General features: G+C 39.3%; 1 protein-coding gene across 1 annotated transcript; it reads right to left on the minus strand.

Moving 5' to 3' along the window:
- Positions 1-386: 386 nt before the first annotated feature.
- On the minus strand, positions 387-26235 carry LOC126380087 (sodium-dependent nutrient amino acid transporter 1-like). Its single transcript, XM_050029309.1, has 11 exons — positions 26065-26235; positions 23070-23310; positions 20730-20872; positions 19812-19858; positions 18755-18847; positions 13634-13894; positions 8044-8161; positions 7872-7961; positions 6752-6968; positions 6175-6431; positions 387-1957 (listed from the first exon to the last, which is right to left on the minus strand). Exons 1-11 carry the CDS (start codon positions 26086-26088, stop codon positions 1532-1534), a joined length of 1917 nt encoding a protein of 638 aa, XP_049885266.1. The 5' UTR covers positions 26089-26235; the 3' UTR covers positions 387-1531.
- Between the last annotated feature and the right edge of the window lie 484 nt (positions 26236-26719).

Raw genomic sequence — 26719 nt, forward strand, 5'->3', positions numbered from 1 at the left:
TTTTTTTCATCGTACGAATTCTTTTTTGTGTTAAATTCGGACAGAAACAATGAAAACGGAAGTGTTTCGATTTTTTTGATGAGAAGTGTATTTCTGCTAATACAGCTACCCAAGGGAAACACACCAAAAAGACTTTATAAATTAATTAAAAACTTTTTACTTCGTGTGTGTGAACCCCGACAGTGCTAGTGACGTTTTGTTCCTTTTGTTTTTTTTCCTGCTTTATCTATAATACGTTTTTTCTGCAAATATTAAATGTATAGTTATGAATTGTATGGTGACAGAAAATCCACCCATTGCCCAACCTGTAAGATGGTACCAAAAGCCCCTTAAATAAAAAAAGCAATGTTTCAAAAGTATTTATTCACCTCAGAACAACACGAGCATCTGTCGGGCCGGAGTTGGGTAGTTTCCTAAGTCACAGATAAATTATGAAATTCTGATTAAGTACTAAATAAATACAGAGGAGTTAAAATGGCCACACAGAAGCAATTCATCTAAGAAAGCAATATTGCTATTTGACATTTGTTTGCATAGCGCACTTACTTTTATATGCGCAAATGTCAAATTGCAATATTGCTTTCTTAGTTGAATTGCTTCGATGTGGCCATCTTAACCCCCCAGATCTAAAGGTGAAACAAAATTTTTTTTTTTTCTATTTAACTTATTTATAAATTTTAGTAATGAAAAATTTAATAATAAGTGCAACATTTTATCACGTTTTTTCGACGTCCAGGTTGCTTATTGATACAAATTCCATGGTAATTTCGTGTTATGACGTATTGATTATTATACAGGGTGTTAGTGACATCGTAACGAATACTGAGGGGGATGATTCCGGTCATAATTCAATTCTATACTTTTGCGATGGAAAATTTCACTTGATATTAACTCAGAATAATCAGCTGAATCATCCCCCTCAGTATTCGTTACGATGTCACTTACACCCCACACAAGTACATACAGTAGCCATATAAGTAGGTATGGGTATTAGTGACAACGTAACGAATACTGAGGGGGATGGTTCAGACCATGATTCTGAGTTGATATCAAGTTGAATTTTCAGTCTGAATATTCATGAAAAATTTTGTGTCTTTTTTAATTATTTTTTGTTCCATACTTTTGCGACGGAAAATTCCACTTGATATCATCTCAGAATCATGGCCTCAATCACCCCTCAAAGTTTTCGTTACGATGTCACTAACACCCTGTATATTTCGTGTTGAGTAATAAGTAACTGATTTGACTAGTTGGAAACTACCCTATAAACCGTCCTTTCAACACTTGTCAACATGTGACGATATTGCTTTTTAACTCCGCTTTTTAATTATACTACCAGGGGCCTGTTTAATAAAACTTACAATTATTATTGTAAATTACAATTACAATTTGATGTACATTGCGGAGTGTGTGATCACGAATATTTTGCAGTTTCATATTAGGTACGTAATGAACATCAAATTGTCGTTGTAATTTATAATTTTAAGTTTTATTAAACAGGCCCCTGGATTATAACTTACATACCGACGAATTATTTACCGTTTTTTATTATAATATTGTTGTTATTCTCTTTTAAATGCTCGACGCTGATTTCTGCCAGTGACTCCTTCAGAGATCTTGCGCTAGATAGTTCCCAGTCGAACGACTTAGACCGCCGTCTTTTGTTCTTCGGAAGGAAGTCACTGTACAAATTCTCGACGCATTTCCTTCTGTAAATCGTGTATATCCAGTCATCGGAGTTGGTTCTCCTTTTGGAGTCTATCCGAGGCGGTTGTATGGAGTTTTCCGGAAGGTTGAGGAAGCTCGGGGAGCCTGACAGCTGGCCGAGGTACCGGCGATGGTAGCGCGGCGGCAGGTGCCTCCTGTTGGCTTCCTCACGCCTCGCCAGCCAGTAGTAATGCGAGATGGGGTCCCGGGGACCCCAATGTCTTGACGGCTTGAATGATGATGACAGCTTCTGTAAACATAATTTCATTGATTTACATAAGTACCTACACATAAGATATATTTATGTAAATATACACCACTATCTCTACGGATTTGCAGAGCCACAAGTAATTCATAGAGATAGTGATGTAGGTCTACATAAGATCAAGATATTTCCCGTTGGGATAGGTTGTGGGTAGTTTCCTAGGTCAAAGATACTTTATAAAACTCTGATTAACCTACTACTTAAATATAATTTTGTGGTTGCCAGAACCAAGCACAAGGTAACCAAGGCAAGGGATACTTATAAATTAAAATCAAATATTTTTTTTGTCTGTGACACCGTTACTTTGAGGGGTGACTCATACCACGATTCTGAGTTAATATCGAGTGGAATTTTTTGTCGAAAAAATTTTTAACAAAAAAAAAACCGACTTCAAACGCAAAACTAAAAAGCAATAAATAAATTTACTTCGCACAAAGTAATTAGTACGTATTTTCAATTAGTTAATTATTTTATAAATCTGAAGCCGGTGCCAAGGAAATGCTACAACGAAGTACCGATTTATATATTTTTCAATACTGATTGTTTTGTAATTTTTTGTTTGACATTGTTTTGTAATTGCTTTGATATAGGTATTAAACAATATTGTGTGTACATAGTAATTTGATATTGTAGTAGGGTTGTTGTAGCATTTACTTGGCACCGACTTCAGAATTATAAATTAATTAACTAATTGAAAATACGTACTAATTACTTTGTGCGAAGTAAATTTATTTATTGCTTTTTAGTTTTGCGTTTGAAGTCGGTTTTTTTTTTGTTAAAAATTTTATTTTATTTTACGATTTTAAGTGATGGTTAGACCGAGCAAGGATGCAGACAGACAGATTTTCTGATTTATATTCATATATAATAATATAATATATTATTAGTAGTGATCACAATTATTATTGATGAACATGTTTACACACACACACTCACACACGCGCTAACGCACACGAGCACACGCGCACGTACACACGCACACACACAGATACACGCACACACACAGACACACGCACACACACACACACATACACGCGCGCGCGCGCGCGCGCGCGCACACACACGCACACACACATGTGTATGTGTACATACACACATGTGGTTGTCAGTGGAAGCTGCTATCATACACACTCACGCATACATATAGATACAGTAGATTTCGCGTGGTTCGCTCGCTGCTAAAGCAGCTCGCGTGTCCTGTTTATTCGAAACTGTCCCTCTTCGTATGGCGGCCATCTTGTTTTTCCGCCATTTTGTTTTTTTTCACCGGCGACAGAATTTGACCAAGATTTAAATGGGTGTCGTGGAAACAAACAAAATCCAGGTGCAATAGGTTTGCCAGACCGTAGAATGTCTCCCTGATTGGGAGCAGTTTTCAAAGATGACGTTCCGATCACACCCCTATACATCATTTTTACCCCCAAGACATTTTCTGGAAAAACAAAATTTTGTATGGCGGCCATCTTGTTTTTTCGCCATTTTGTATTTTTTTCACCGGCCATTAAATTCGACCAAGATTTAAATAGGTTTCGTGAAAGAAAAATTGGTTCAGGTGTGATAGTTTCGCCAGGCCGTAGGGTGTCACCCTGATGCGGAGCAGTTTTCGAAAATCGGGAAGTATTTCCATACTTAACATGACGATCCGATCACAACCCCGATATATATTTTATATCCCGAGACATTTTCTGAAAAAACAAAATTGTGTATGGCGGCCATCTTGTTTTTCCGCCATTTTGTTTTTTTTTTTACGCGCTATGGAATTTGACCAAGATTTAAATAAGTGCTCTGAAAGAAATATTGGTTCACGTGCGATAGTTTTGCCAGGCCGTAGAGTATCTCTCTGATGCGGAGCAGTTTTTGGTGACCAGAAAGTATTTCCGTACTCTACATGACGTTTTGAGTAAGCGCCCCATACATTATTTTTACCCAAACGGGCTTCTTCCAAAATCGACAAAATTTTGTATGGCGGCCATCTTTTTTTTCCGCCATTTTGTTTTTTTGCACCGGCGATTGAATTTGATTAAGATTTAAATACGTTTCGTGAAAGAAAAATTGCTCCAGGTTGTATAGTTTTGCCAGGCTATAGGGTATCTCCCTGATGCTGACCAGTTTTCGAAGGTCGGGAAGTTTTCCCGAAGCCTAAAGATCGATCCGATCAATATGACTTTACAAACGCACTAGTCGCTCCTACGATTTTTGAAAATTCCCCTCGATTTCTCTGGTCTTCCATCATCAGATCCTGACTTCCTTGACATGGGACCCCCTTGGGTATATCTCCTTTCAAACAAAAAAAGAATTATCAAAATCGGTTCATATACGACGAAGATATGCCCGAACAAACATAAAAAAAAAAAAAAAAAAAAAAAAAAAAAAATATACGGTCGAATTGAGAACCTCCTCCTTTTTTGAAGTCGGTAAAAATTCATGAAAATTTTAATTTTTTTTTTTATTATTTTCCTTTCTATACTTTTGCGAAAAAAATAATAATTCCACATATTCTTCTTTTCATCTTGTCGATGGCAAACTAAATAGTATCGGCCCAAAACGTGGCAACAAGTATGGCGCTATCTTTAGCGCTCATCAGATCCTCCTGCGTGCAAGTGTTCGGGCAACTAAACTCGATATTAAGTCTGAATCATGGTCTAAATTATCCCTCCAAGTTTTCATTTACTATGTCACTAACAACCTGTATTATGATGCGTCGTTCTAGGGCCGACGATCGAGAACATAACGTTAAGTACGATTCATATCCGGGAAAAACTATTGAAAAGTGTGTGCTATGAATTTTAATCGCAAAAATGTTACGGTTACAAGATAGACAAACAAGGATCTGTCCTTAAGGACAAGGTACTTTAAAGTACTTTAATAATCAGTGATGTTCCTGAGAATATTCCCATTTTTGGGAAGTAAAAAGGCGCAAAGCTTATGTAAAAACAGCTTTATTACCTAACCTTTAAGCGGGTGAGAAAGAACAATTTGAAAAATAAAAGCAGGCACTGTCCTTACTTACTCTTAAAGAGTTTTTGCCATGGGAACTTTGGGAAAGTTCCCAAAGTGGGAATGTTCCCAAGCATGGCACATCACTGGATATAATCTTGAGGAAAATTGTGGTAAGTTACCTTAATTCGCAAACGTGCGTACGCATTCAAATCAGTGTATAAAAGAAGGATAAAATGTTTAATTAAACATTCGCAAAGGCAACTTGTCATGCTAAGTTAGTTTTTTTTCTTTTCATCAACCTACTCACTTGAACACGCTAAAGTTTAATCACAAATCCGTTTTTCAAAATCTCATCTAACGTCACAGATAATATCCGTTTCTTTCTTTTCATCAACCTACTCACGTGACACGCTAAATATTAATCACAGAATCCGTTTTTCAAAATCTTATCTAACGCCACAGTTAATAAAACGTAATGTCAGTGCCTCAGTTGTGAGGGCATAACACAACATAGCATAAAGCTTTATTCCAAAAGGGGTAGACAGTAGGTGTACAGTCATGAGCAATATCATGTACCCACTTTAGAACCCTGTCGCACTATCATACTTGACATTTAATGAGACCTACGGTTTAATTAGTCAAAAAAGTTAATGTGACATGGTTTCAAAGTGTATCATATTAGTACTCGTGACCGTACAGTACATACACCTCGCCAGTTATGTTAAAGTTCCATGTAACAGCGGACGAGGCTATTGCCATTAATTAATAGGGCTATGATCTTCTCTCGTGTGGGTTGTGAGGTGGATTACCAACCTCATCAACCCTGGTGTCGGGGTTACTATTGAGCCGCCAAAGGCCGTGACATGACTCATGTAACGACTACTTACTTACATCAGTAAGTAGTAACCGGGACCAACGGCTTAACGTGCCTGAAACACGGATCATCTTACTTTCGGACAATCAGGTGATCAGCCTGTAATGTCCTAACCAAACTAGGGATCACAAAGTAAGTTTTGCGATATTTCCCCACCTGGAGGGCTATGATGAATCGAATTCAATGGTTTAGAACCTTTTCCGGGAATCGAACCCTATGATAAGTCACGCTTTCTCGTCTTTCTCGACATCTTGAAGGAGACGGTGGGCGGCAGCATATAGCCGTACCGAGTGGAAAACCATAACCTGTGGTCGCGATCCTCAGCAGTGAGGGAACGACGAAGAAGAAATTAAAGTATAATGAAAGATAATCAATCCTGAATACTCACTCCCAAGATGTCATACTGGACTTGCTTGGCGACGGCGAGCGCGGCCGCGGCGAGGAAGATGAGCAGCGCCGCGCCAGCAGTGGCTGCGAGCGTGGTGGTCTCCCAGGCTGGCCACGCCTCCTGCCCCACCACTGTGACCACCCACCACGCCGCGAACGGCGCGATCACCCCGGGGGCGACGCACCATCCCATCACCCAGTACTTGCTCAACTCCTCGCTCGTCAGGAATTCCACGTCTTCAACCAGAACCTTCCAACCTGGTGGACATGCAAAACATAAAGCTGGAGTAAACAATGCTAGAGTCATACCTAGTGAAATAAAAAAAAAAAACGTTCAAAATATTTTTTATGTAACAAATGCTTACAATTTGAATCGTATTTTTATATAGGTACTTATCTATAATATTAGTAGAACATAAGTACATAAATGGGGTGTGTAGCACTTCTAATGAAACTGTATGATGATTGTTACCATATAATGAATGATCCATCATGTTGGAAAGGACACAACTCCTCTGTGGGTTTTGACGACATGCCCAAGAAGACAAGCTGCTATAATGATATATAGAAGAAATTACCATAAATAAAAATAAACACGAATATCTCGGTAGTAGTCGTGATGGTGATGAGCAGCGGGGTTGCGAGGTCCTCAAGCACGTGGAGCGCGCGCATGCGCCCCGCGAGCACGCCGAGTGCTGCGCCCGCACCGACGAGCGAGCTGCCGGCAGCCAGCGCCCGCCACCGCGCGCCGCCCACGCGCCTTAGCCGATCATACAGCGGGAACAGCAGAGTTAACTGGAGTACAATAACATTGGGATAAATGTTAGGATGCTGCAAGATTGATGGAGAAATGGTATACAGAACTGGACTGAATTGTTGGAGACGAATCGGGTAACGGTGATTATTGCCGACCTCAACTAGAGTGAAACGAGGACATGACGAATGAATCACAAAAATGGGACCATTATAGCACAATGCGCATGGTCTATCTCCTTCTTAATGCCAGCTAAGTGCGAGCGAGATCCAGTCCGCGCGCACTCTTTCACTCCTTAACGGCTTACAACTATTTAAGACTAAAGTGAGACCCAAAGAGGAGTTGGTTAAGGTGTTTGGGCTAATAGCCCAAGACCAACGGCTTTGTTGAGAGCGCATACGTGAAAAATAACAAGAAAGCAAAAACATTGAAAGCTGAAATCAGCTTAAGCATAATAAAATTATTATGAACGAAAAACTGTCATTTTTAAAACAAAAGAACATGTATTTTAAAAAAAAACTTAGGACGACCAATGAGGCCGTCGTTAACAGAACCATCCTACTTTTTCGCACAATCAGGTAATTCAGCCTAAATGTGTGTAGAGCATAAATAAACAGCCCATGCAGGTCCCACTGCTGGGCACAGGCTCCTCAACTGCCTCAATCAACTGGAGTGGGTTAGTGGAGGTATTTTACAGCTAAAAGCCGGGACCAACGGCTTAACGTGCTCTCCGAAGCACGGAATCATCTTACTTTTCCGCACAATCAAGTAATTCAGGTTGCATTGTCCTTACCAATCAAATGACAGTCTCATAAGGTGATTTCGACAATGTTCCCATCGAGAATCGAATCCGGACCTCCATCTAGCCACTAGACCACTGAGGCTGTTGACTTTCATAGCTTATTTATCGGTTGAGTACCTTTGGCGCTCCGACTAAGCCTTACCATGGTAATGAACCCGGACACTATCAGCATGGTGAAGATGAGCAGTGGCCACACGCGCGGGAGGTGCTTCTGCCCCGCCAGCGAGTACACCTGTTAATAATAATAACTTTATAACTTTATGGTTAAAAAATGCCAAAAAAAAACATCACATGATTAAAGGACGGCCCCCTACCTGAAGCACCACTGCCAGCGAGCTCACGTCTCGCTCTCCGCCGCCTCCAACCGCAAACCAAAACACCAGGCCCAGCCAACTGGACGCTATGTTCGCCGCTATTATTACTAACGTCGTCCTGAATAATATTAAATTAATACAGGGTGGCCCAGAAGATCAGGTTCAAAATGAAAAATTAGATAGAGGGGCTCATTAGCTACCAGAAACACCCCCATGTATGTTCAGCAATTATTTACGGTTTAGGAGATATGACCCATTTTGTACCTTTTTCTAGATTTTCTACCTTACTTCAGAAATAATCATTTTGTCGCTATCCCTTTCTTAATAATTATTTTATTTTACTTCACAACTATGCCTAAGGCTGTGACCGCTCAATCAAAAATAAATCAAAGTCAAATCAAGTATAAAAAAAAAGTTATCGGAAGTCAAAGTGAGAATTCGACCAAAATTGTTACAGTTGTTAAAACTTCGCCGAAGAATAATAAACACATGAGATTGTCATGGACCCTGAAAGTATTTCTAAAAACTGTCCATTTAATAAGCTTTTAGAAACATCCAAAAAAAGTACCCTCAATACGGGCAAAAAACTAAGTAATTTGACCTCAAATATTGCAAAACACACAGATTTGAAGGAAAATTTGACATTCTCATACAATGTAGCTGCTTCTTTCTAACGTTGTTAAAGGTGGTCAAAGACACATTTTCAGTTAAAAGTAAATAAAAATCACGCTTATAATCGCTAACAGGGTAGACATAGCAACATTCCGAAGACAAAACTTGCAGTCACTTTCGGTATTCGTATTTTATTGAAGGTACATAGATTTCAAGGAAAAAGTTATCCCCAAACACTGTTGGTGATTCATACTATTGGATACTAAAATAAAATCTGTCTTTGAGCACCTTTAACAAAGTTAGAAAGAAGCAGCTACATTGTATGAGAATGTCAAATTTTCCTTCAAATCTGTCTGTCTTGCAATCTTTGAGGGCTAATTACTTAGTTTTATGTCCTTATTAAGGGTACTTTTTTTGGATGTTTCTAAAAGCCTATTAAATGGAGCAGTTTTTAGAAATACTTTCAGTGTCCATGACAATCTCATGTGTTTATTATTCTTCGGCGAAGTTTTAACAACTGTAACAATTTTGGTCGAATTCTCACTTTGACTTCCGATAACTTTTTTTTTATCTTTGATTTCACTTTGATTTATCTTTGATTAAGCGGTACACAGACTTAGGCATAGTTGTGAAGTAAAATAAAATAATTATTAAGAAAGGGATAGCGACAAAATGATTATTTCTGAAGTAAGGTAGAAAATCTAGAAAAAGGTACAAAATGGGTCATATCTCCTAAACCGTAAATAATTGCTGAACATACATGGGGGTGTTTCTGGTAGCTAATGAGCCCCTCTATCTAATTTTTCATTTTGAACCTGATCTTCTGGGCCACCCTGTATAATACCAAATATAATTAGGATGATCAATCAACATGATGATAGTAGGTTTAACGACATGGAATTTCTACAGCAAATTTTGTGAATTATGGCACGAAATTTGCTGTAGAAATTCCATGTCCTTAAACCTCCACACTGAAATTCAATAATCACTTTTAAGTAAGTATTTTAAGTTATACTTACCCGTCATTTTATTATCCGCCGAAAATAAGCCGAAATGGAAAGGGATTGACATTGACAACTGTTAATTTTAAAATGAATGAGCGAATGAATTAATAACCCAGGCGAATGAAATAGGCATCGCTGATATGCAACCCGTTTGGCGTGTGCAGTCAACTTAATTCTGTCGGGTTCTTAGCCAATACAAAACTTCGGAAGAGCTTTTTTTTAATTTCTTCCTAAAATTGACGTGTGTTCTATAATAAATATGCCTTTCCTTTTCGGCGGATAAGAAAATGACAGGTACCTATATGTAACTTAAAATTTTGGATGTGTCTGCAGGAATCAATGCATTTTTTTTAATATTAGATATAATTATTATTTTTCTCCCTTTATTTAGGATAGTGTATTAGTGTATAACTAAATTATTAATATCAAACTATTGTTTCAGGTCGAAACCATCATCATTGATAGTGAGGACCCCTCACAACATGAAGATGCACCTAACCAGGATTATGACCCAACCAACAGACTCCTTATTATATTCGATTACTTACATTTTTTGCTATTGTGATGCGGAGTAAAGGATAATATCAATCTGCAATTATTAGTATATAATGGGGTAGTTTCCAACTAGTCAAATCAGTTACTTTTTACCAAACGTCAAAACACGAAATTACTATGGAATTTGTATGAAAAGGCAACCTGTGACGTCATAGAAAAACGTCAAAATATCGCACTTATTATTATATATTTCTTTATTAAAATTCATAAATATGTTAAATAGAAAAAAGAAAACGTTTTTTGTCACCTTTAGTCTTTATTTAGTATACAGAATTTCATAATTTATCTTTGACCTTGGAAACTACCCTATTAGAATATACTTATCCCAAAGAATTGTGTGATGCTCGCGGAGCCACCACCTCCAATTCAGTTGAAAACGATATAGATTACTGTACGTACCATGTACATAGTGTACGTGAAAAGATTTTATGTGTACGTGCTATAATTAGAAAGAAAACAACAAATTAAAGTGGCTTCGCTGGAGAGCATACTCCCCAGCGGAGCCACTCAGTTTGCATACTTCGAGATGTTTTCTTCCTGTAAATTGAAGTATAGTTTGATGTACGTACTACGTACATAGTGTACGTGAAAAGATTTTATGTGTACGTGCTATAATTAGAAAGAAAACAACAAATTAAAGTGGCTTCGCTGGAGAGCATACTCCCCAGCGGAGCCACTCAGTTTGCATACTTCGAGATGTTTTCTTCCTGTAAATTGAAGTATAGTTTGATGTACGTACTACGTACATAGTGTACGTGAAAAGATTTTATGTGTACGTGCTATAATTAGAAAGAAAACAACAAATTAAAGTGTATATGACGGCATGAACAAAACGTGAAGCGCTGAAGATTTTAAGAAACAATCTCCTTGCGAGAACTTTTTATCTATGCACAAACTACTAAGAGAACCTATTTCAGACGAACGTCTCTCATACAAAACAAAGAGCCTCAGAATTTAGAGTATGACACTTGATTTGACATATAAAATTATATTGCCACACGCAAAAATAATTGTGGGGTTGCCATAGTAATGATATGGCACGGCGTGGTAGTAGTGATAGCTTTAAATTATTTAGATTACTTTAAATTTTGATGACAAGGTTTATAAAAAAAGACTGCAGTTTACTTGTATAACATTTTATTTTTTAATTTTGTTTTATATTTTATGGATTTTTTTTCTGAAATAGAGCTTTATTATTATTATTTTAAATATGCCTTTTTGCATTAATGGCAAACTTTCCTCTAAACTCTCTAATCTAGAGACATCTGTACCCTTTAATATTTTGTTTATAATAACACTGCTAATCTTGAGAGACCCGGAAAGTTTTTAATAAAAATGTCTTTGTGCAATCCGCATGGCAAACACAATTGTTCCCAGTAGTCCTAAATTGTAAATTGTAAATTGTCATCACACAAACACTGTAACTTCTGCACTTCTAGAGTTCTTCCTAGCTCACTTTTAGGAAACTGGCGAAATATAGCGTCTTTTCGTCTTTTCGCTTACTTATCTTACACTCATACTGTATGGATATCACAGTTTTCTAGTTGAGAGGCTAAGTACGGAATTTATTCAACGCAAATTTCACTCGATCACTTACATTTATAAAACTACAATGAAACAATGATTGATTTTGGATTTTGTTTGGTTAGGACGCCGGGCGGGCAGCGCTTGCCCTTGTGTCTATGTTTATATCCTAACCTAAGATTGTCCCAAGATGGCGGAAGATCGCAGAGGGGTGAAATGAAGTAGGAGAGGGGTGAAGTAGCTGTCATTTTCTAAACTCGGTACATTTGCGCTATGGTACAATTTTTTTGTATGAACATTTCCGGCCGTGTATCTATGACAGATTTGACATAAATTGTCAGTGCCGTACCGATCCGTCACCAAACCTTGTCATCAAAATTTAAAGTAATCTAAAAAATTTAAAGCTATCACTACTGCCACGCCGTGCCATATCATTACTATGGCAACCCCACAATTATTTTTGCGTGTGGCAATATAATTTTATATGTCAAATCAAGTGTCATACTCTAAATTCTGAGGCTCTTTGTTTTGTATGAGAGACGTTCGTCTGAAATAGGTTCTCTTAGTAGTTTGTGCATAGATAAAAAGTTCTCACAAGGAGATTGTTTCTTAAAATCTTCAGCGCTTCACGTTTTGTTCATGCCGTCATATACACTTTAATTTGTTGTTTTCTTTCTAATTATAGCACGTACACATAAAATCTTTTCACGTACACTATGTACGTAGTACGTACATCAAACTATACTTCAATTTACAGGAAGAAAACATCTCGAAGTATGCAAACTGAGTGGCTCCGCTGGGGAGTATGCTCTCCAGCGAAGCCACTTTAATTTGTTGTTTTCTTTCTAATTATAGCACGTACACATAAAATCTTTTCACGTACACTATGTACGTAGTACGTACATCAAACTATACTTCAATTTACAGGAAGAAAACATCTCGAAGTATGCAAACTGAGTGGCTCCGCTGGGGAGTATGCTCTCCAGCGAAGCCACTTTAATTTGTTGTTTTCTTTCTAATTATAGCACGTACACATAAAATCTTTTCACGTACACTATGTACATGGTACGTACAGTAATCTATATCGTTTTCAACTGAATTGGAGGTGGTGGCCCCGCGACAGAGCATCACACAAAGAATTACTTGTCACAACTTGTCACTCTTTGTAATGTATCTCCAGAGACTAACCTACAATACTACTATACAATGAGCTAAGTTAATATTAATGTAGGTTGTAAGGTCACCGACCGACTTCATATAATGAGGTATATACTTAATTAGTAATAATATGGAACTTGCACTATCATTAGGATCTAAAGATTAAGTACATAAAAATACTAAAACCGTAAATTTTATATAATATTATATCTTCTATCGTGTGGATTGTGAGGTGAATTACCAACCCCATCAACCATGGTGTCGGGGTTATTACTTTGTTACTGAGCCGCCAAGTCCCCTGACATGGCTCATGTAACGACTACTTACTTACATCGTGAAATAGTGGTCGGAACCAACGGTTTTCTATAAATTTTAAATATGCACAAATATTTATTTGATGCAAATAACAAAATTACTTTTCAAAGTTCGCGCGTAAATGCTTCCCAGCTTGACGTCACGCTGTGAGACGAAAAAATTCACGGCGCAATAAATTATTTGTTAAAACTCAGAATGTTTTCTTACATAAATCATAACACTCTAAGTAACACTTCACTCGAAATAATAACCAAACTACTTAATATCATTTCTCAATATGATCTTAGCGCAAGTTCCCTTAGTATATAAGTGATCGCAAACGATTTGTAAGCAGAACTTTCGCAGTCAAATACTGCAAATATCATACTTAGTGCATAAGGCTTAGTGTATAAGGATTAGGTAACAGTGGAAAGGACACTTACCATTGGACATTAGTGCTGGCGTAAACAGTGTCACCAGCGGACACTAGGAAACCTCCGGCGACCAGGGAGGACCACAACGCCTGGATGAGCGCCGCCTGCCAGATGTCCGGGTCCAGGAAGTTGGACCAGTCGCTCCCTTTCTGCAGAAGAGCCAGGTCAGCCCACTCGCCCAGACAACTGGCGAGCACGACACACAACACCAACACCAATGGACCTAGCACGTAGAACGTCCGTTTCATAAACTTCACGGGGCTGTAAAGCCTGCAAATAATGTAAGTTACATTTAGTGTATGTTTAGCTTTATAATACTTGAACAACTGAGGAGTCGCTCGCGTGGGTTTACCCTCGAGGTGACCTGGGGTATACTAATCGAGAGACACATTTACTGCTAGTAGGCTTCGGCCGTCGCTGGTTACCACCTTCCAGACAGAGCCTTGCTGCCTCGTGTTCCAGCATGATGTCTGGGGAACCTGCTAGGGGAGGAAGCCAGAGATGTACGTGCCCGTGTGCCAGTCATATTGTGACACTGCTCTGGTGAACGCACTGCTGGGCTCATCGTATAGTACCTGAACCCACTGCTTTCTCCCTGTCTACTCACTCTTTCTATAAACTAGATTGAATAAGTCCATCTATTAAAAAAAAATAAAACCAAAAAAGCTAAAAAAGTAAAAAAAAAAAGCAAAAAAAATAATTCTTATAAATTAGAAACTAATATGTGCCAAAATATCGAAAGCAGAGAAGGTTATAGCTTGACCATCATTATCAAAACTCAAGTGAAGCGTCCGGTAACGGAAATGTTTTCTTTGCTTCCTGTGGACAAGCTATGACCTATAGTTTAAAAAATAGAATAATTAAGTACGTTAGTTTAAATATAATAAGTACTTAATTAACTCTCTGTGGTCTTCTAATACACCAAGATTCTGGACACGGTATTCGTTATCTGTTAGACCTTGCGTATTATCAGTAGCGCATATACGAGCATATCATTCCTTACAAGTCTAACTCGTCGATCCGATGTACCCTGCGAGTTACAGATGACCAATGATGTTAGTACCTCATCACCATCAAGGTACGCAAATAGACGATGCATAAATATAATATATACACCATCCACAATGAAAGTGTAGCCACATCGCCACAACGAAGGGAACGTTACGCACAATAAAGGTCTTCACAAATCCGCGAATTCTGGTATTGTCCGAGTTTACACCCACTCACAGATTTCCTACGCAGGGGTTCACAAGAACTCCCGGGTTCCGCCCCTCAACGGTCCCGGTGATGCCTCTGCGTAATTAAAGGAACAACCCTTCTACGCTGTTAAAAACAGAACACGTTAAACTGCTTCTCTTCCAGGAAATGTCGTATAATCCGACAGAGGGAGGTCCTCTAACATGATGGACTAATGTTATGAGCGATAGGCTGACGCTTGTCACCATAAAGTTCATCATATGGACATGTCTTAAGATGGATCTTAAGACACTGAACTGACTTAGGATGGATCTTATCTATTAGTGAAGACAACTTACAATGTTATGACCATTATGGTACACCTACCCCTTGTAGAGCCAATTCATTATATTTGTGCCAAATAGAACCAGATCGAGGTAAGATGGAACTATTCAGATATAACTATTTAGACACGCAAACATGGAACGAAGAGATAGATTTTGTACTTAACATAAGTAATTGTACTTTCATCAATAAGTGCAGGGCGGTTAAAATGGCCACATCGAAACAATTCATCTAAGAAAGCAATATTGCAATTTGACATTTGCGCATATAAAAGTGCGCAATTCAAACAAATGTCAAATAGCAATATTGCTTTCTTAGATGAATTGCTTCGATGTGGTCATTTTAACCCCCAACTCACAACTACAAAATTAAAAACGAAAAGAGGAGCCAAGCTGACTCGAATGGGAAAAGGTAGATATTATTTACAAACAGTAGGTACTTTAAATTATGTTTTTACAAAAACTATTACTATAGATGTTATTTCGACTTAGTCTTAAATTAGGTATACGAATCGCTAGGCATAAGTGGAAATGGCCAGAACACCTGGGGTGGTGTTAATAAACTAATTTCAGCTGAGACTGCCGTCAAGATCATTCTCAAGTCCCTGTTTTTATAAGAACTGTCAGATTGACATGATCTTGAGGGTAGTCTCGAAACTGAGATTAGTTTACAGCAAGACGGTAAGACAACAGATGGACTAAGGCTGTTACTGAATGGTGGCCAAGAGACGGTATGCGATATCGAGGCAGACCTCTAGCGCGGTGGTCGGATGACATTGTGATGTACGCCGGAAAGCAATGGATGAGACTTGCACAGGATCGGAAAGGATGGCGTGAAAGAGAGGAGGCCTATAACCAGCCTGTAGGCTGAGTAGAATATTTTTAATCTGTTTACTTGTTATTATATGATCAAATCAGACCATTATATTATCTATAATGTTATACCTAATTATACTTTTTATCTATGACTTAAGTACATTTTTTTATTAAGTTTTAAATAAAGATATTTATTTTTAGTAAGTACTTACTCCACCAACCCGCATTGGAGCAGCGTGGTGGAGTATGCTCCATATCCCCTCCGGTTTGTTGAGGGGGCTATTTATGTATGTGTTTTAATCAATCTTATTGTGTAGTTTAGAGATATAGGGTGGTATGAATAAACTAATCTCAGCTGAGATTGCCCTCAAGATGATGCTCAAGTCCCCGTTTTTATATAAGAACAGTCAGATTGACATGATTTAGAGAGCAGTCTTAAAGCTGAGATTAGTATATTAATACCACGCTAAGAGTTAGTATTAATTATGTAATTAAGTTACTTGCCTGCGCACTATGAGGCAAGGCCAAGGCATTGTTTGATAAACGCTACCAAATTAAGAAGTGAATTAAGAAATGGAATTCCGTAGTCTCTGCTTACTCCGGACGGAAATAGACGTTATTTATATGTATGTACTATATGTATGTATGTACTAATATTGATATATTTATAAGCCAGATCAATAGTGCGGTCGAAAGATAATCTCGTTTTTAAAGTTATATAATTTACTTTTAATTTAGTATAACGTTACAAGGACGTCCACGTTTGTCATGCTTTTGTATTTCCATACCGTGGTAGCGCAGTTGGAAAAACGCACGACTCTCACTGTGTGGTCGCAGGTTTAAATCCCAGCACGGGTGTAGACCAACGATTTTCGAGTTGATGTTTGGATATCATAAATGATCACGTGCTGAGCGGTGAAGAAATACATCGTGGGAAACCCACATCCCCGACAAAGTTCACTTTATGTTTTTTTTTTTTTAAAAAACGTATCTTATTTGACTAGGTCCTCATCTAGGTACCCTTTTTGATGTTTGTTGCTTCAAAATATTTCTGGCTTAAAATGTTTGCCGATAAGGGCATTAACTACTTGGCCGCGCAAATGGTGAGCGTTTAGGGCTCTCAAAATATACTGCTCGTACCATAGATATATGCACTCCGCGAAGTACAGAGCGACAAGGACGTATCTATTTCATTACGCGGCCATAATCGGAACTAACCCCGCATCCTATGGAGAACGTATGGAGATGGTGCTCACCAGCGCCCTCCTGTCAATGCCATCCAAGTGATCCATTACCCATAAAAAGTACACTAATACGCAGTATTAAGAGCCGTGCCATATAGTGCGCATGTAAAAAATCTGTGTTGTGTAAAAAAAATCGGTGTTGTGAAAAGTCTGGCCAAACAAAAGATGGCGTTAAATTTATTTTTCTGTTATATTTTATTATAGATAAGTAAATAACTATTACTACTCGGCCTAAAGTAAACCTTCGAAAACGATTGTAAAAAAAAAAGAAAAATATTTTTTATATTATCTTTACCTATCAGGAATTAACATTTTCTTGTGATTGAGTAATTATGTCAATTATAAATATTTACACCTAGTGACTTTCGATGGCCAGATTCTACCAAGTACCTTACCTACTCCAAATGTTGTTAACCCTACCCAGACCAAAATAAATGTTATTGATGTTTCTATGTGTGTAATAAAAATATTAAAATGCAATCATATTTTTTCTTATTTACCTGTATACCTACTTACTTACCAAGAACGATAAGGCGATTCTCACACTGACCCGCATGATGCAGCGTAGCGTATCCGTTTGTATAGAAAACACGCATTTTCTGTGTGTTAGACCGTGCGTGTTTTCTATACAAACGGAGATACTTACAAGCAACGGAAGAACACGCATCCACGCGCTACGCTCCATCATGCGGGGCAGTATGAGAATCGCCTAAGCAGTTGAACATAATCGTCAATACTTACTCTCCGAAATACTAAAGAAGTATTTCCGAGAGCTTTTTACTTCAAACCACATACCAATAGTCCTCCTGACCTTACCCTTTTTTTTTTTTTTGACGTGACTTATTGTAGATTTGCCGCAGATGGCATTAACTACTTGGCCGGACAAATGGGGAGCGCTGAAGGCTCTCACCCGGTACAACGTTTAAGACAACAGGCCTGAGGGTGCCCAATTGGGCGCGAACCTCGGCTCAGGGCGTCGTCTGAGAGGAAAAATATTTGAAAGAATTAATCGACCCTAGTGGGTCGATAGCGATAAGCGCTGAATGAGGGAAATCGTCGACCACGCCGGCGGGGTCGGTATCGGGGTCCTGAAGTGTTTGGTGTCGCGAGCTGATTGGCTGCCTCTTACCCCACTCTAAGTGTGGTCGGCACAACATGTGCTCCATTCATTTCTGTCAGTCGGCATCTAAGTACACACACTATTCACACACATTATACTTGATGATTGATATAGAGCTAAGATGACCCGTGCAATCACATCATCCGTCGCTTTCCTTTTCGGCGAATAAGAAAATGGTATTACTTAAAATAAAATTAGGAGGCGTCTGCAGGAATCGGGGCTATTATTTCCTAAGTATAAATAATATATGTAGAAAATATTTTTCTTAAAACGTTCGCTGTGTATGAGCCATATATGAGGCAATTTTGAAACTCATACGCGCATGCCCCATATGTGGTGCACTAGGGAAAATGGGAATGGGTTAGGCGTGAGTTTATGTACGTATGTATAAATCTTGTTCGAAGCAAAATAATTCAAGTAGGATACTTACACTACTAAAAAGACGATCCACAACGCGCATATTACAAGAGATATGGCCACATAGTTCTCCGGTTGCTCCTCCACAGGTGCCATGAAGGTCTCACTGTAAAGTAACAATAACAATAAAATACCAACTACTAAAATTGGAAAAACTTACACCCTCACACACATAAATTCATCCTAACTCCCCCCCACACATACACACTCACATACATAAATACATATGCACTTATTTTGTTACTGACTTATTATCGTTCTGATTACTTCTACTATTATACTCGCATACACCAAACTCGCATACTCACACATTCATATTCCTACTTAATACACACACCCTTCGCTCTAATACTTAGATGTAAGTAAGTTTAATTTTAAGTTTCCTTTGGCAAACTATGCGCCAACATCACATGTACCCATGTTTTTACGGTTTCCCAAGATACAGGCTCCGCCTAGTTTGGGAACCTCTGTTCATTTGGATATATTTTTAATATAAGTACCCATACTATTTTATGTGCCTCATTGTATTGTTTTCTGGTAATAAAAACATTTTTCATTTTTCAATTTCATTTTGCATCCGACTAAGCCATATCTACGACATATAACACAAGCTTCGACCAATACACGTCACATAACATAACACAAGCTCACGTGCCCCAATTGGGGTAGTCAGAGGTACATCTAAAAGGTAAAGCTCGGTGAGTTGTGGGTACTCAGTTCATCTTGCGATAGATGTACCTCTGCCCCGTTACCGACCCTCAATCAGCGCTTATCGCTATCGACCCACTAGGGTCGATTAATTCTTTCAAATATTTTTCCTCTCAGACGACGCCCTAAGCCGAGGTTCGCGCCCAACTGGGCACCCGCAGGCCTGTGTCTTAAACGTTGTACCGGGCAAGAGCCTTCAGCGCTCCCCATTTGTCCGGCCAAGTAGTTAATGCCATCTGCGGCAAATCTACAATAAGTCACGTCAAAAAAAAAAGATGTACCTCTAACTCGTTTTTTTTGGACGATTGGATTGGACTCGATTGGACGTAACATGAGACAGTTATAAATAGAATGAAACTCACTTAAAACATAACAATGAAGAATTCAGTACTGTTGTTTCGTAGATATCCTGCAACCGAAAGTTGTTATTAGCGTTCATTCCTGCAATTTCGTCTCCCAATTTTATTTAAGGTAACTACCTCTCATTTTCTTATCCACCGAAAAGGAAAGAGACGGGTAATCGATACGCTAATTATAGAACACCCGTCAACTCTAAGCTGAAAAAAAATACGTTCAGGAACAGTAGCGTATAACTCGACAGAATTAAGTTGACAGCGCAAAAGTGGAAACGTCAAACGTATTCTATACCAGCAAGACAGCCCTTTTCAACTGTCCGGGTTAATCATTCATGTTAAAATGAACAGCTGTCAATCTTTTGCCCCTTTTCTTTTAGGCGGATAAGAAAATGTTAGGTATAACTTAAAATAAATTTAGGTGTCTGCTGGAATTAGAATCACAGAGATCTTTAAGAAAATGATGATTGATATAGAGCTAAGATGACCCGTGCAATCACATCATATAGCCAATTCATTAGATCACATTTAACAGCGTCGACTAAACAGGGAAGCATAGAAAATTAAACCTTGTAACTATATGTTTAACCTTTTAAGGCCGAGATTTCCAGACACAATAGTTAAACTATGGGGTTTGGATTTAAAAGGTCATTCGGTCTTACGACTTTATAGAAACAAATGCGATCTATTAAATTGGGCCTACTCTAGTAACAACTCAATCCCTCTCTCGGATTTTATTTGTCGGAGTAATTTTTGTGATAGCTGACCGGGAATCGAACCCGAGACCTCCAGATCGAGGGATCCACGCTCCCACCAAAGAAGCTGTTACCAGAAACTATGATAACACTGTTCGTAGGTAAGTTATTATTATGAGTAAGTATTTAATAATAAACAAATTGAAATATAGGTTGTGAAAACCAACTCTACCTCAGGCAGGGTCCATTCTGTACATTCCCAAGTCGGATAAGGATTACTGAGTGTGTAAAAAAAATTGGTAACTATGAGAGCCAGATACACGACTGTGTACACAGAACCCAACGATGTTATCAGCAGTCTGAGATAACCGACACCTGAAGCAAAGAAATAACTATCAATATCACAAATCTGTAGCATAGGGCTGCCATCGTCGGCCTTCAGACGATGGCAGCCCTATTCTAGTGCGCATGAAGTCGCTATAATCAAACAAAACTTTAAGTAGGCTTGACTTCAATTTTATTCTTGCGGCTGAGTTAGATGGATTGCTTCGATGTGGCCATTTTAACCCCCCGGTGAAGTTTGATTATGATTCTTTGTAAAACCTTCTCTACTTAAAAAGTGACTGACAAGTCGGTAGGGCTTAAAAAGTGTCGCTGTGGTCAGGTGACAGCCGGGGGCTTGCATTCAGATTCAGACGTCTCACAAGTCTTATACATTGGTAAACAGCATCACGCCTGTATCCCCGAAGAGATAAGCGGAGATGTATAGTATACAGGGTGTTAGTGACATCGTAACGAAAACTTTGAGGGATGATTCAGACCATGATGAGTTGATATCAAGTGAAATTTTCCGTCGCATATGGAACAGAAAATAAGTAGGTAATTAAAAAAAAACTAAAATTTTCATGAATTATCCGACAGGAAATTCCACTTGATATCAACTCAGGATCATGGTCTGAATCATCCCCCTTAGTATTCGTTACGATGTCACTAACACCCTGTATACACTCATCAGCCATGTTTGTTGTTTTCGCCAGCTGTTTAAGTCCCAAGTAATAAGGCCTATTGCCATTAACCGTGCACAAATCCTGAAAACCACGTGATATCTATTATCTAGGATCCAAACATGAATTCAAACTCACAAAGTCGAATAAGTAATGCGTTCACCGTACAGGACTATCACAGATTCAATGACTAAGGGTATGTACAATACAACATCATCATCATCTCCCTAGCATCATCCCGTTTTTCACAGGGTCCGCTTACCTAACCTGAAGATTTGACAGGTCCGGTTTTTTACAAAAGCGACTGCCTGTCTGACCTTCCGACCCGCGAAGGGTAAACCAGCCCCAATACAGGTTAGACCACATACCTCCGAAAATGCATTTCTCGGGAATGTGGGTTTCCTCACGATGCTTTCCTTCACCGCTGAGCACGTGATAATCATTTATGATGCAAACATGAATTCGAAAACAAATTCGACAATCATTGGTTTTGGTCTGTGCTGGATTCGAACCTGGGACCACAAAGTGAAAGGCAAGCGTTCAACCAACTGGACTACCTACCACGGCTCCCGAGGTATGAATAGGTACATATATTTTTTTAATAGCTGCATAGCAACTGCACTGATTTAATAAAGGGAGTCTGCGACCGGGAGGAGCCTTCTCAGCCCGTGACGTATTGATTTATGAATTCAAGTCTAGAGAGCCACCTTGCAACAGCCACTTACCTATCTATGAGAAACTCTAAATCTCGATTAGACTCTTTACAACTTTACTTAAGTAGTAGCTTTTTTTATTTAAGTACCTTCGATGTCATTCACTCTCTAACCTGGTTCAAAATCAAAAGCTTTGTTAAGTTAGGCGCTAGCGGTTTTTCGCAGAGCGTTTATCTAGTTGTGATGGAAAAACCAACGAACCTTACAGCTCTATTTTTAAACCAACACATTCGGTTCGTATTTTTCAATCGTTCGTCCCCAACTCGCGTGCGAAAATGTATACCTGTCGCATCCTGCAAATTACAAGTTCTGATGTGCTATGTGAAATGGGTAATGGTGCTGAGTCCTTTACACACCATCTAATTTTATTTTAAGTTATACCTGTCATTTTCTTATTCGCTGAAAAAGAAAGGGACGGAGATTGACATGCATAAAATTTATGGAACACACGTCAATTTTAAGCAGAAATTTAAAAAGCCCTAAAAATTTTATATTGGCCAAAAACCCAACAGAATTAAGTTTAACAGCACACGCGAAATGGATTGTAAGTATATAAGCGAGATGCCTATTTTATTCGGCCTATATTTTATTACCGACTTCAAAAAAGGAGGAGGTTCTCAATTCGACCGTACATATTTTGTTTATGTTTTTCATTTTAAAACTAACAGTTGTCAACCATCCGTCCCTTTCTTTTTCGGCGGATAAGAAAATGACAGGTATAACTTAAAATAAAATTAACATGTGTTTGCGGGAATCTGGGTCATTATGTATTTTCGCGCGCGAATCGAAAACGAACGATTCAAAAACTTTTCTCCAGTACCCCAACGGGCGCGTCGAATAGACAAATATACAAACCTCTGAAGAAGGGCACAGCTCTCCACATGCCGACTGTGTCTTGCTGGCTCAGCTGCCCGACCGCCAATTGAAGGAGCGTGATGGGCATCGCGATGAACACGAGTGCCACGGTATGGACCAGCCCGAACGCCAACCCGCCATACCGGAACCCGTCTCGAGGGACCCGCCATAGACTGTTGTGGCTCATTGCCACTGCCAGGGTGCACAGGTGAGCCTGCAGCGCTGGTACGCTCATCCAGCGCTTTAAAAAAAATACATAAACACCTACATAACATAAATACCTATTCGTATCAAATCCCGGTGGGGACATGTCACAAAATCACTTTGTGAGCTAGTTTGGTTAGGACTTTACAGGGTGATCACCTGATTGTCCGAAAGCAAGATGATCCGTGGAGCCGTTGGTTCCGGTTACTACTTACTGATGTAAGTTAGTAGTCGTTACATGAGGCATGTCAGGGGCCTTTGGCGGATCAATAGTAGCCCTGACACCAGGGTTGATGAGGTTGTTAAACGTGAGGTAGTTTACCAACCCCATCAACCCGCGCGATAGAAGAATACCTATTATGCCTATTGTACGTTTTTTGTCGTACTTGTATACGGTCCTTTTCTTGTATGATTGTGCAATAAAGAATTTTGTATTGTATCGTATAAATACAATACAAAACCTATGACCAGACCTACGGGGTATAACCTTGCCCAGGGATACGGGTGAAGACCTCACCGGTTTCAGAGGCGAAGATGGGAGCCATCGGTACGGCAATGCAGGACGGAAGGGGCAAGTCACAGGGACTGTAACCTGGAACCTGGCAGAGGGCAGCAGTAACTGTCAGTACTATTCAGAGGCGGAGGACAGGAGTCCTAATATGGCTTTGTAATAGACTACTCTAGGCGCCATCCCATTTGCGTCAGACAGAGTATTGCGGGGCGGAAGGCAAGAGGGAAACCACTGCCCTATTTTTCCCTAAAAAAAAGTAGCATGGAAAATACTGCACCGACAAGAGCGTGGCTCTTAAATTGAAAATGATGATTGTATAAATAGCCCCTTATTATTACTGATTCAACTATCATGAAAAAGCAACATTACGTATATTCTCCTAGCACCAGCTAAGTATTTATCAGGCTGATAGGGCAAGTCTATTTCGGTCGTACGTCATACCGTCTGAACCCGGCAGTTTGCAGTATTGATTAAATCTAATTATAGTGTCTAGACAGGGGGGCAGCCCGGTCTGTCCCACCCCTACAACTCACCCCAGAGGGCGGAAACAGCTCCGTTAAAACCTACAACCACCTGTTTATATTTCAGTCCCACAGAATACGTGGTACTGAACGGACATGCTGTGACATACTTGAGGACAAAAACTAGAAGCTCAAATGTAGGTGGCAGCACTGTTATACACGTCATTCTCTTATCCGCCGAAAAGGAAAGGGACGCATGATCTTCTTCTTCTATCGTGTGGATTGTAAGGTGGATTACCAACCCCACCAAACCTGGTGTCAAGGTTATTACTGAGCCGCCATAGGCCCCTGACATGACTCATGTAACGACTACGTACTTACATCAGTAAGTAATAACCGGGACCAACGGTTTAACGTGCCTTCCGAAGCACGGATCATTTTACTTTCGGACAATCGGGTCATCAGCCTGTAATGTCCTAACCAAACTAGGGATCACAAAGTGATTTTTGTGATATTTCCCCACCGGGATTCGAACCCGGGACCTCCGGATCGTGAGCACAACGCTCAACCACTGTACCACAGAGGCCGTTACTGGACCACGGGACGCATGATTAACAACTGTTAACCCGGGCGAATGAAATATCCCGTTAAAAATGCCGCCTGAAGGATTTTTTTTTCTTTTCAATCTTTTGGGAATAAAATATAACGCTATGATTTTGCAAAGGGTTATAAGTGTAAAAATATAATCAAAACAATATGTTTGTTTACTCAAATAGTATGGCCATTATATATAACTTGTATATCAAGGAGTATGGGGAACTGTCAAAGCTTAAGAACACTCAACAGTAGCGACACCTGATGGGAGAAATAGGCAGTTTTTATCGTCAATCAATAATTGCACGAATCGGCCGCAGTATAGACCTCGTACTGGCGTCAACATCCTTCTACGGCGTGCAATGATGTATCTGTTGCGTCTGCACTTCACCGCCCGTGTGCAAGATTCTCCTTCTATCGTGTGGGTTGTCAGGTGGAGTACCAACCTCATCAACCCTGATGTCAGGGTTACTATTGAGCCGACATGGGCCCCTAACATGACTCATGTAACGACTACGTACTTACATCAGTAAGTTGTAACCGGGACCAACGGCTTAACGTGCCTTCCGAAGCACGGACCATCTTACAGTCGGACAATCTGGTGATCAGCCAGTAATGTCCTAAACCAACATCTTAGAGAAATTATAATAATTTGATACAGTGAATTTAAATATTTAAAACGGTCTTTAACACAACATAACATAAGCCAAGCCAAGCTCAAGCCAACTAGGGAACACAAAGTAACTTTTGTGATAATGTTCCCACCGGGAATCGAACCAGAGACCTCCGGATCGTGAGCCCAACACTCAACCACTGGACCACGGAGGTCGTTCAAGTAGTGCAAGATTTAGAAGAGTATTTACACCAAGTCGAAGCCCGACATCCTCTTATGGGTCAGGCACTGGAGTCGCATCACAATGCAAACTGAAGTAGTTTTGTGACGCACGTTCCAGCGAGCGACACCTCAAGGAAGACTACTGGTCACGCGTGGTGTATCAACAATGCGCAAGAGTGTCAAAGCAGTGTAAACGTCAAGACGTGTTTTCGTACAACAATTTCTTATTTTAATTAAAATCATAGTTTTAAATTGTTTAAAAGACACTAAATTGTTCAATAATAAAAAAAAATGTATACGCGTAGGTTGTATTGACTTTGTTGTCTGATTCAAATAATAAATGTACTAATAATTCGCCAAACTCGTGTTTTCTTAAATAAAATAACTTACCTTTAATTTGTAGGTATCGATCATGTTTATTTTGCTCCTCTCACAACACAAAGCGGTTCTTATTCACCGTGCACATGGCGGGTTGTCATGATACTGCACGTAACTGGCACAACATGGGCTAAATTTTGCAATGGCAGATAGTTCTGAGATAAAACATATCAGATGGAACCGAAAATCGATCTATCGCCGGCGTTATCTGCGGCACAGCGCGGCGAGTGCGGCGGCGACGCAAGTGGCATGATCGTAAGATAAACACAATGCAACCCACAGGTCATATGTGACTAACAAAGAATTCAAAAATTGAATGTTGTTATTTATTTATCATCTCAATCGACTCTCAAACACTGTGTTTACAAACAGAATAGCAACGAGCTAAAGTTAAACATTGTCTCGACTCTGCGTGATAGCGCACCGGCTGGAGCCTGCGACTATTGAGTTTAGAGTAGAAGCAACTCTACTCAAGCTGCTAGTTCAGGTTTGACGTCATACGACCTTCGCTTCCAGACCTCACAACACTTTTTAAAAAAAAAACAGCTGATTATTCCTAACCAAGTACTGCTCTATTTATGGACAAACAAAAAGTTACACGTTTGCTTATTATTATCGTCAATATTTATAAACAAATAAGTATATCAAAATTTGTCTAATGCGATAT

The sequence above is a fragment of the Pectinophora gossypiella genome, chromosome Z (genome assembly GCF_024362695.1).
Source record: "Pectinophora gossypiella chromosome Z, ilPecGoss1.1, whole genome shotgun sequence".
Classification (NCBI taxonomy): Eukaryota; Metazoa; Arthropoda; class Insecta; order Lepidoptera; family Gelechiidae; genus Pectinophora; species Pectinophora gossypiella.

Bases quoted from the DNA above. Each gene is read 5' to 3' on its own strand.
- LOC126380087 (XM_050029309.1), bottom strand. From the start codon at position 26,088: ATGATCGATACCTACAAATTAAAG. The intron at 23,311-26,064 runs GTAAGTTATTTT...TTTTTTTTAAAG, and splicing joins TCGATACCTACAAATTAAAG to CGCTGGATGAGCGTACCAGC. The intron at 20,873-23,069 runs GTTTGTATATTT...TCTTTGCTTCAG, and splicing joins AGCTGTGCCCTTCTTCAGAG to GTGTCGGTTATCTCAGACTG.